Raw genomic sequence first — 12,089 nt, forward strand, 5'->3', positions numbered from 1 at the left:
GGTGGGTGGGGTCTGCCCTTTTCCTTGGGAGGTGAGATTGGCTTATAAGGTCCCACTCTTGGTTTTCAAACTCAGGCATGTGGTTTGTGTATCTCTAAAGGTCCTTGTGGTGCTCTGGGATGGGGGTTGGAAGGCCCCAGACCTGGAACAGCAGACCTGATGGACACGGTCTGAATACAAGAGACTGGTGAGCATGGTGGCATACCCACCTGCTTTGCCACCACACCCCAGAGATTGCCAGCATCCCCTCCAGGGAAGAGGCATGCTCACTGCCCTCCTGCTACCCAGTGGTGTGCGGACACCAGCTCCTTTGGTTCATGAGAGCCAATCATGTACATGTCTGTGTTTAGTGATGTCACCTTAGTACCTTGAGATCGGCCACCAGGGGAGGATTTACTCCGTGAAAACTAGAAATGCTGCAAATCAGGGCTTCTCCTCTTACTCCTGGGAAACTAGTCATTAAACATGTACCAGCACACCACTGCCCTCACCCCACCAAGGCTATCCCTAAGTGCTTCCATTTTCTCTGAGACTCTTTTGCTGCTCACTCCACTCCTGATACCAATTTCAGATTTAGTTAGGGGTTATGTGCATGTTAGTAAAGCAACGCATGTAAGTTAGCTTTGCAGATAGGGAAATTGCAGAGGATCTTGTGGAACCCAAGGGCAGGGACCCAAAGGCCCCAGTGGCTGTTCTGTCTCCCTCTCCTCTCTCTTGAGCTTCATTTTCTCTTATGTCCTCTTCCTCCCTCTGTCTCTGTTGGATTTGAATATGATCCAGGTGGGCTCTGCCTACTCTGCTTTTATAACCTCTTCCAGTTCCAGCACCTAAGGGAGACTGACTCCAATCCTTCTGTCCCCATTGCACATTTCAGGAAGAAACTGACTAGTGTAACTTGAGTCCAGTGTAACCCCTTGGTCCAGTCAGCTGTGGTCAGGGGTGGTATCATGGTCTGCAGTGCACGGAGTGAAGGAGGGTTGTAGGTGGGGGCACAGAGAGGTGGCATGGGCTGGGATTGACCCATGTGATTTGTACGTATTGTATGTTTAGCTGGTTTCTAGTTTTTCCCTATTATACGTAATGCTGTGGTGAACATCTTGACACAAAAGCATTTTTCCATATTGCAGATTATTTCCTTACGTTTGAGTTGCAGAAATGGGATTCCAGAATAAAAGACTGTAAATTGTTAAAGGTATTTGATAAGTATTGCTAAATTGTCTTTCCAAAGACTTTGTTTAATTTCTAGAACCCCCAGGAGTGTATGGTGAGTGCCTTACTTCCCTATACTCTCTGGCTGCGTTTTTAAAAAAAAAAAAAAAAACCTTAAAAATATTCATTCCTCTTTTTTTTACCTAATAAAATCCTTTTTGAGGTTAATATACATACTGAGCATATTGTAGGAATATGGCTTATTGAATTCACCAAACTGAACACACCCATTGTATTAGAGTTCTCCAGAGAAACAAAACAAATAGGCTTTGTGGTTATGGGGGGGGGGGGGAGAGAGGGCAAGAGATTTATTATATTGCAAGCTGAAGACCCAGGAAAGCCAATGGTTTAGTTCCTGTCTGAGTCCAAAAGTCCAAGAACCAGAAGAGCCAGTGGTATAGCTCCAGTACAGCATATGTAGCTGATGTAGTTCCGATCTAAAGGTCATCAGGAAGGAAGAGTTCTTTCTTACTCAGGGGGAGTCAGCCTTTGTGGTCTATTCAGTACATTGACTGATTGGATGAGGGCCACCCGCATTAGAGAGAGCCATCTGCTTTACTCAATCTACTGGTTTAAATGTTACTGTCTTCCAAAAGCATCCTTGCAGAGGCACCCAGGATAATATTTGAACAAATATCTGGACCCGTGGCCCAGTCAAGCTGACACATGAAATTAATCATCACACCCACATAACCACACTTACATCAAGAAACAGAGGTACAAAGCTGGCCGTATTTTGAATGTTGGTTTCATAGTTGATCCAGATGTTTTTCAGTGTGTAAAATATGCTTATTACCTGTTGACCCAGTAGTTCTCCTAGGAATGTAGCCTATGGAAATATTCACAGAGGTGGATACGTGTGTAAAGAAATGTATTGCATTATTAATAAAAATTGCTAAGATTTATTGAATACTTAATAGGCGCTATCAAATGCTTCACATATACCTGATGTGACCCTCACAACAACTTTGACAAAGGTATCACATCCCTCATCTTAGAGCAGGAAAAATCAAGGCTCAAAGGGGTTTTAACTTATCCAAGTTCACACAGCTCGTAGACAGTTGGCCTGGGATTTGAACAAAGCAATTGAGTTTTACAGCAGCACTTTTTTTTTTTTGAAGTATAGTTGCCGTACAATATTATATAAGTTACAAGTGTGTAATATAGTGATAATTTTTAAAGGATATAATCCATATATGGTTACTATAAAGTATTGGCTATATTCCCTGTGCTGTAAAATATATCCTTGTACAATAGCTTATTTTATACCTGATAGTTTGTACCTCTTAATCCCCTACCTCTATCTTGCCCCTCCCCCCTTCCCTCTCCCCACTGGTAACCACTAGTTTGATCTCTATATACGTGGGTCTGCTTCTTTTTTGTTATATTCACGAGTTTGTTGTAATTTTTAGATTCCACATACAAATGATATCATACAGTATTTGTCTTTCTCTATCTAACTTATTTCACTTAGCATAATGCCCTCCAAGTCTATCCATGTTACTGCAAATGGCAAAATCTCATTCTTTTTTTTACAGTTGAGTAGTATTCTATTGTAGATATATACCACATCTTCTTTATCCATTCATCTGTTGATGGACACTTAGGTTTCGGCAATTGTAAATATTGTACAGCAGCACTCTTAACCATTATCCCTGTGTGTTGGTAATAGTAAAAAAAAATTAGAAACTACCTAATATCCACATAAAAAATGCATTGGATAAATAAATCAAGCGACTTCCATTCAGTTGGAACAGTATGTGGCCATTAAAAAGAAGGAGATCTGGACATACATGACAAAAAAGTGTTCATGTTTTGCAATTACAAAATAAGCTGTAGGGGTTGAAATCATTTGGGTAAATGCATGTGTGTGCAATGTTTTGAGAATTTAATCTTTCATGGACAATGTCTACGTTCTTCTCTGTATATTCCAGAATTTATTACCTTCTGGAAGGTTGTTTATGAGCATTCATTACTGCTCTAATGGGAGAAAATAATTTTTAAAAATTGGTCCAGAGAGGGGCTAAAGCCCCTGGGAACTGGTACCTGGGCACAGCTGAGTCCAAATTCCTTGCCTGGCCACCCAGCCCCTGGGTGGGCAGTGCCTCCTGGCTCCTCCCGACTTCTTCCTCCCTCCTCCCAGGATGCCGTGTGTGACTGTAGCACCCAGTCTCTCGCCTCCTGCTTCGCCCGGCCATCCCGCTCTGCCGTCCGCCACTCTCCTTCCAAGTGCAGGCTGCACGCTTCGGAGTGCGCCTGGGGTGGGGAGGAGAGGGCAGCCCCCCCCAGCGAGTGACAGAGCAGCCGAGCTCCCCACCTCAACCAGCCCAGTCCCTGGACAGCCAAAGGGACCCCGCGGAGAGGAGACGAGGTGAGGGGCCCGCGCCCCCTGCATCTCTCGCCCAGGAGGGACAGCAGCTGCACCACCGCCGCAGAAGAGCTTTCCCATCCAGGTAAAGCGGGGCCTCCTGCTGACTGCTAGGTGGCGATCTCTGACTCCCCAGGGGACGGCAGCGAGTGGGAGAAAGACCAAAACTGGGCTTCAGAAGCATCTCCAGAGAGATCCCTTGAGAGCTGATCCGTTGGGGGCTGATCCCTGGGTCATAAGGGGAGAGCCTTGCCTGGTTCTAGCCACACCCACTTCTCAGAAGCGCCAAGGAAAGCATACACTTCCGGCCACGCCCCTCAGGGAAAAGGGCTCACAGAGATGTTCTCTGCCAACCACATCCCTCTTCATGGGGAGGAAACACCAATGAGAAGGACAGGCTTTGCTCTAGGGCTCAACTTGGGGTTCTTGGTGGAGCTGAAATGGGCATCACCCCGTCCATTTCTTCCCTCCACCGCCTCCTCCCAGCCCTGCTGCTCTGGATTGCTATGGCTCTAGGGGATATGATAGGGCAGTAACCAGGGTCAAGTATCTGCTTGGAGTCCTGGAGCCCTGGATCTCCCTGCCCGTAGCTTGGATGCAGCAAGGACTAGAAGACGAGGGGCTCAGGGTTGGAGAGCCACTGGAACTGCCTTTCTTGCCAAGGTGACTTGGGGGGCCCCAACCTTCCCAGGAGAATCCTTGAAGACAGAAATAGGTAAAGCCCATCTCAAGACCTGGTGCACAGATAAATAAATGCCTAATTGCCCACTGCCTTGATCGCTGGGGTCTCTTTCCCTGGCACCCTGGAGGGGCACCACATCTCCACTGTGATTACATCCTGCAGCTGGTGGAGGGCAAAGACGTTCCCAGTAAGAGACTCCCAGATGGCCAGGTCAGGCCGAGGAGCATTCCGAGAGGCCAGTGCCTCAGGACATGGCAATAGACTGGGGCCTGGAAACACATTTCTTGCCTCGGTTGTTTATTTGAATTTTTCTTACTATAAATATTTAAGGTGGTTTTACTTTATTTTAATAATTTAACTTACCCCAAAGCCCCTAAGGTAATTTATTGGAGGTTGATACATGTACTCTCGCCACTGGGACAATGCAAGGCTTTAACACGATGGACACGTGCAGGGTCCCCTGTGTGGATGAGGCAACTCAGCAGCCGAGCTCTGGTCTCCAGGTCAGCTTTGGAGGGCCCCCCGCCCCAGCAAAGCTGGAGCCCTGCAGCCTGCTCCCCCAAAACTGCTGACCCTTTGGCCTCAGAGCACCACTTTACACTCAACACCCGGTACTTGCCCAACCCCCAGCCGTGAGTCTGTAAATGCTCACAGACAGGGTGGAGGGCTGGACCACTTCCCAAACATTTTCCATTTTCTTTCTCATTTTCCTCCCTCCCTCTGACACCTTTTTTGTTTCGATGAGTCAAACACGGATTACTAAGGCTTTATCAAGAGCATGGAGATCTCTCCAAGTTCCCCAAGTGAGAACTCGCAGGAAAACAGGACTGAACTTCGAGAATGTTGTTTATTGCAGCTTTGCACATGGATCTGAGAGTGTCTGCCAGCCTGCCTCAGTTCTCACCAGCCTGCCAGCTTTTTCACCAGCCTCTCTCCTTAGCCTTATGGGCTCTCCCGGCCCCAACTCCACTGCCCATCCGCCCCCATGTCCCATGTGAGCAGCCTGATACATCGGATGGATTGCACCGTGGCTCACTGCAGTGTGGTGATGGGGGAGGGGTACTCAGATGGCCTCCCCCTTGGTGCCAGCGAACCCGTTTTGTTTACACACATGCCCACACATCCGCCTGTAACGGGCTGGGGGCTCAGAGTGGAAACACCAGGACAGAGTGGCTTATCTGTGAATTTGCCATCAGGAAGACCAAAAGCCAGCGGCTTGGCTAATTTGCCCCCAGGACTCAGGAGATGCCTCTGCGCTCCCACCCACCAGCTCCCGGTCTTGCTCTTTCTGGGGCACCTGGACCAGTTACCCAATTTCCTTCATCGCCATTCCCTATCGGCAGAACTTGGCGTTACGTTAGTGCAAGCAGCCACTTCCTTGTGCCATAGTGACCTGTGTGGGCAGAGCAGGCAGGCTGATGGAGCCATGGGCCAATCCCGTCTAGGATGCCACTGCCTACTCCCACCCCAGAGGTCAGGGGGCCCCTCCAAGTTTATCTGCAAGTGAGGGGATTCACACACAAGGCCACAAGCCACCAGAGGCCTCTGGCACTTCCCAGAGCTGCAGAGGGCCAGGGAGGCTGTGCTTCTAGCCTTGGGGAGAAATCCTCGTGAGACCTGAACCCTGCGGACCGCTCAGCCTTACCGTCGTTCTCATCCAAGATTGTCCTTGCATTCTCATTGTCTTAGAGCCTGGCCACCCAGCCCTCAGCCATTGTCAGAGACCCCAGATCCTGGTCTTCAATAAAGTCCCAGTTTCTGCTTCCCGCATGCCACTTTGCAAGGTCACTCATCACTGTTCCTACAGAAGCCTCTGGACGTGGGGCTTGATGGGGTTGAAAATGTTACATGTAAATATTGGTTTGGTTTGATTTTTAGCATTTTAATTAGTAATGGTTGTGTTTTCTTTTGGGGGGTGGGGGGGTTGGTTTGTAAAAACTCTCTTTTGGAATGTAATTTCTAAGTTTGCTTCTTCAAATGCCTTTTTAAGTCTTGGTAACATTCCCAAAGCAGAAAACTGCCTGGCCCTCTGTGGGGATTCCCCTGGAGCATTGGGTCCCAGGAAGGAACACTGCCCTTTCCCCCTTTCTTCCCCTTCCTGCTGCCCCTTACCTTTTTACTCCTAGCAGCTTCTTCTTCCTTCTCTTCCTCCTCCTGCTCTAGCCTTCTTTTTCCTTTCCCCATCTCTATTCTCTGCAGCCAAAGTCCCAAGGAACCCTGGGGTCCTAATTCCCTACAGACCCCTAGGCTTGGATCCGTTGTGTTGGCGCCCGTTGGTTGAGGGGAAATGGGAGAGCGGTAGGCATGGTTGGCCCCAGACTGGATGATCTTGTGTTTCTTATGTCTGACCTCTTCCCAGAGCCAAATTAAACCCTCCTGGGTGCAATGATGTCTGTATTTGAAATGAAAGCCAAACCACTTTGGCACATCGGTGGTCCCTAGATCCTGCATGCACAAAGCATCAGTATCCAAGTCCCTGTCACCCTGGCAGCCCTTCCCACCCCACCCCCCCACTAATTCCTTCCCCACCAAAGGCTGACCAATTTTAAAAACTCCTCCAAGAGGTCTTGCTCAAAACGGCCCCTCCCCTTGGTCCCGCCAGGGACGCTCTACCAGCTGCTCTCCCAGGTGACAAAGTTGAGGGCCCAAGCCTTGACCCTCTTACACTCTAATTGCCACATGGCTCCCTCGTGCCTGCCCCCCTGCACCTTTCATGGTTTCGTCACCCGGCCTGTTCTCCTCTTGCCCATCCAACTTCCAGGCCCTTCCTCCCTCTCCTCTCCCATCTAGAATGTCCCCCCCCACCCCAGCTTTGCCAGCCTTCCAGCCCCACCAGCATCACCCCACCCGCCACCCCGTACACCCCTCCTAGAGCACATTGCTATTTAGAAATTGCTTCCCCATTCCACATCTCCTTCAGACTTCTAAGGGCCAACTCTGGGAGGCAACCTTGGCAGGATAGGGGTTAGTGCTCCCATTTTACAGATGATGAAACTGAAGTGCAGGTCTCATCCCTGAGTCACCTAACTGGGAAGTCATCAAGTTTAGACTAGAACCTGGGTCCACTGGATCCCCCAGCCCAACGCTGTCCTGCTTGCTGTGTCAACCCACTGCCCCACTGGGGGCTTTGTATGGGTATAGGACACCAAGAATATGCCACTGCCCAACCCAGACATAAAACCAGTCCACTCTGAATCACTGGACCCATGTGTCCCAGAGCGTGTTGTGGGGACCCCCTGCATCAGAATCCTCTTGGGGCATGTCCAAAATGCAGCTTCCTGGGACCCGCCTCAGCCTCTGGGCCAGGACGTATCTAACAAATTCCCAGGGAGATCCTGAGTACCAGTGGCCACACCATTGATGTTCACAGCCCTGACCGTTAGGCCATCTTTTTTTAACCAGATAACCATGATGTTATATCTTAAAAAGAGCACTGAGCTGGTAATTATGGGACCTGGTCCTCAAGCCAGCTCTGATTTGGGTTAATTATGCTGAGAATTTCCAAAAAGCACTGGAGGCAATTTACAATCTTAGTCATAAGGATCAGTAAGACAACAGAAAAAAAGAAAGTCAGGAACTTCCTTGGCGGTCCAGTGGTTAAGACTCTGTGCTTCCACGGCAGGGGTTACGGGTTTGATCCCTGGTAGGGGAACTAAGATCCCGAATGCCTCACTTCGCAGCCAAAAAAAATACAAAGAAAGTCAAAAAGCAAGAGGAATTATCATTCCCCAAATCTATCTGACATGATTTCCATAATCCTGCAATTAAATTTTACTGTTAAGTTTCCTGGCAGCCACAGTAAATCCCAGTCATGGGATGTAACCATAGTTGCCCCAGGAGACAAACTCTTCTGCTGCTAATTTTGAGCATGTGTCCTTCCTTCAAAGTCCACTAAGCCGGTTGCAATGTGAACTAAGATGCAAGGATGGTTTCCAGGTCACTATTTTTAAAATAATAATAAATGGCCACCAACTTGAATGACCTTGGCTCTGGAGCATGTGGCTAGTCTGTACCTCAGTTCTTCCAGCTATAAAGTGGGAGAATGTCCTTGCATGGCTGTACTGAGGACCAAATACAGTACTGTGCCTGTGAATCTGCCTGGGAAAGCATAAGGTTCTACACCCATGGAAAGTGGTCTTATCACACTCATTGTCCCCACACCAGCCTCCTGGTGCCCCGGCCCTAGGGGTGATACATCCCTCACTAGTCTTAGTGAACAGAAAGAAAAATAAACTGGACCTACCACCTCACTTTTTAAAAAATTGTGGCAAAACATACATAAGACGTAGCCATTTTTAACTGGCTTTAAATACATTCACAATGTTGTGTTGATACAACCATTACCACTCTCCACTTCCAGAACTTTTTATCACCCCAAACTGAAACTGTATACCCACCAAACAATAACTCCCCATCCCTCTCCCCCAGCCCCTGTAACCTCTGTTCTACTTTCTGTCTCTATGAATTTGCGTAGTCTAAGCACCTCATATAAGTGGAATCATACATACAATGTTTGTCCTTTTGTGTCGAACCCCCTCACTTTTTTGGATGAGGAATCGGGCCCAGAGAAGGGAGAGAGTGGCTCACCCAAGGTCAGACAGCAGGTTAAAGGCAGAATCAGGACCAGAACCCAGGCTTCCTGACTCCCATCAGGTTCTGCATCCCCAGTGGTGAGTGAGACACCCCCCACCTACCATTCCGTGGTCGTGGTTGAACCCCTTCCTCTCTCTGGGCTGTATGTTCGCTCCCCACTGCCCACCCATCTTCTCTTTTAATATCTTCCTCCAAAGCTTCCCCTCCTCCTGCCTCCTCTTCTCCAGCTGATCGCCACCAGCAGACTGAGTAGCCCTGACCCATGGCCAGGTTTTCCTCTTCTGAGCCCCAGGCTTCCTTGTATTTCCCATCCCTCAGCTGTCCCAGATGGCCTCCTCAGCTCCACTCGTCTGCCGTGGATTTCCCTGTAACCTCAGCAACCCCCTCCCTGTGCCGTCAGCCTCACATTCCCATCCTCCCGTGTCTGTGGTCTCCCAACTCCGGATGTTTGCTTTCAGATCTGGTTGTATTCCCTGGGTTCTGTTTTATTTTGTGTTTCCTCACACCGAAGGGAGAACCTTTCCCCAATGCCTCAGGCTGGGCTTGGCCCCAGTGACCACGCCCAGAAAGACATCCCCCCATCCCACCCTTGAGCCCCATTTTCTACTGTCCACAGCCTCCCGGCAAGACCCCAACACTTTCCACTGGGAATTGGGGGGGAACTTGGATCCCCCATTTTGGCCTCCTCTGTCCTGCCCAGTCCCACATGGCCTTGTTTGGAAAGTACATACAGCCTGGCTTGGGTTCTTCTCTCCCTGGCCATCCGTCCATCTGTCTGTCCATTTGACATCCCCCATACTCTCCACTCTCCCCTGGACCTCACAGCCTCTGGAACAGCCTGCCCTGGCAGAACCTGTAGCCCACCCTGGCACTACCCCTTACCCCTCCCAACAGTGTTTGCAGTTTGCAAAGTCCATAGACCCAAGAACGGAAGGGCACTGGTGACGTGATGCTGGGCCTGAGTCCCCTGCCCAGGGCTCTTCTCCACCCGTCCTGTACTCTTCTTGGACCCTACCTTGTGTATCCCATCAGCCCTACTCCACTCCCTTCCTGCCCTTCACCAGCCCCCTGGACCCCAGGGTCTAAGGAAAGGAGCTTTGGTTTCCCCTAAGCATCCTTGAAGGGCCGAAGTCGTCAGGGCCTGGCCACCTTGTCACTCTCCATTCTGATACCACTCAAACTGCTCCCATGAAAAGGAACCTCAGCCAGGAGTCTGGAGACCTGGCCCAGGAGATGTCTTAACTTCTCTGTGTTTGGCTGGTTGTATGATTTTATGATAATCACGAGGATGATCCTTAGGGCCCCAGAGCACCCCTCATGTTTGGAGTCCTGCATCTCCACTGGGCCCTGGTATCCTGGCTCCTCTCTCAGCTCCACCACTCATCTCTATGCCTTAGTTTACTTCTCTGCACAGGGGGCTCACCACAAGTCTGTGCCCAGCAGCTTCCCAGATATTTTGGTGCCTCTAAGGCAGGGCTTTGCCAGCTGTGGCCCAGCTCCCTGGCGCTGTCTTGGGGCACCAGTTTGCCGAGGATGAGATGCCTGGAGGTTCTCAAAGAAGCAGGAGCAACACCTGGGCACTTGATAGACACGCAGAGTATTGGGCCCACTCAAGACCTAAGGAACGGAACCTTGGGTCGGGTGGTGGCCAGCAAGCTGGGGTTTAACTAGCCCTCCAGGTGATTCTGATACACACAGGAGTTTGCCACCTGCTGATCTAGACCAGCAAAGAGTGTGGCCCGGTGAGGGACTGAGGCTGGCCCTGACCAGGAACAGGAGACACCAACCTCCTCTGGACTCCTGAGAGATTGTGAACCCTCCCTGCCCTTACCCAAAGCGAAACAAAACTATGTTCTCCCCTTCCTGGAAACTGGGGGGCTGGGAGAAGGCACACGTTTTTCCTTTCCCTGCCCCTGGCTTGGTTCCAGTTCTACCCACTTCTCCTACTTGTCTGGGTTGTACAAAAGATTGTGTAGGGTGGTGCCAGGCAGGCAGCAGGTGGGCGTCCTGGGGGGGACAGGAGACAAAAGACCCTGACCCTTTATCCCTTGGGAACCTCACCATAGGCTTCAAATGGAAAGAAACAACTCCTCAAAGAAAGACTACTAAATCCCCAGCCACCTCCTCCTCCTCCTTCACTCACCTCTAGGGAGACCTTGTAGACAGTGCCAAAAAGCAGCTCCAACCCCCTGCAGCTGGGGAAGAGAGCCAGAAGCTGTCCCTCCTCCTCATCCTGCGCCCCCTCCCCACACCCCGCCAATACTGTGAAGCCCCCTTCCTGACCATCCTGGTTTCCTGGTGTGGACCCTGCAGCTGTGGGCCCTAAGGGTTCCCCAGGGAAAGGCCTTTGGGAGGGAAGGGACTAAGGGCATCCTTGGGCCAAACTGTCCCCCTCTCCTGTCCGCTGTTTCCCCTCCCCACTCCTGTCTTCAGAAGGCTCTTTCCCAGGATGGATTGGGTGCTAGGACAACCGTGGTCCAATCCGCCAGCTCTCCTTGCCCCCGTGTCTTATTTCAAACATGAGAATAACTGTACAGTGTAAACTTACAAAGCGTTTTTAATGGTTGTAGATTGGAAATAAAGTATGTCATATGAACAGTTTCCATGGACTTGGCCTCTTCTCTGATGTCTCATTTGGGGTGGGTGGGGTGCTCAGCAGACTTGAAACTTGACTCTACCCCACACCCAGTTGCCTGGGAAGGAAGGAGCCCTGGGAATGCCACAGCCAGCTGACTGGTTTGGGGTCACTTGGGAGGAGCCACCAGGGGTTCCTGGCTATGGACTGCTGACACCTCAGAGTCTCCCATGAAGGGTGGTATGGCCACTGAGAAATAAATGCAGAGTCATCAAAAATGGAATTGAGGGAATTCGCCGGAGCTCCATTGGTTAGGACTCCACGCTTCCACTGCAGGGGGCACGGGTTTGAATCCCTGGTCAGGGAACTAGGATCCTGCAAACCTCACAGTGTGGCCAAATGAAAAGGAATTGAAACTTTCTACAAAAGACTAAACTTTATCATAAAAAAGGACATGGATTAATTATCTAGTACAGTAGAATTAATTATCCCCAAACACTTATTATATCACAGATGCTGTGGGTCAGGAATTCAGGAGCTGAGTAGTTCTGACTCAGGGTCTCCTGAGGGTGCAGTCACATGTCAGTCAGGCTGCAATCATGTGAAGGCGTGATTGGGGCTTGAAGAGCCACAAGGTGGCTCACTCATATGCCTGGCAAGTC

At 50.0% G+C, this 12,089-nt stretch overlaps 1 protein-coding gene across 4 annotated transcripts in view; it reads left to right on the top strand.

The window, feature by feature from the left end:
- MTCL2 (microtubule crosslinking factor 2) overlaps window positions 1–11,461 on the top strand; it is a 72,635-nt gene extending 61,174 nt beyond the window's left edge. For 3 of the 4 annotated variants that reach the window (XM_059037957.2, XM_067011990.1, XM_067011992.1), the window contains one exon: window positions 3,353–11,461. In XM_059037957.2, coding sequence (XP_058893940.1) covers window positions 3,353–3,505 — 153 coding nt within the window. In that variant the 3' untranslated portion in view covers window positions 3,506–11,461. Of the gene's footprint in view, window positions 1–100 lie in introns of all 4 variants that reach the window. The other variant, XM_059037959.2, reaches the window with a different exon arrangement.
- Window positions 11,462–12,089: the final 628 nt, after the last annotated feature.

Source organism: Kogia breviceps, chromosome 14, assembly GCF_026419965.1.
Source record: "Kogia breviceps isolate mKogBre1 chromosome 14, mKogBre1 haplotype 1, whole genome shotgun sequence".
Classification (NCBI taxonomy): Eukaryota; Metazoa; Chordata; class Mammalia; order Artiodactyla; family Physeteridae; genus Kogia; species Kogia breviceps.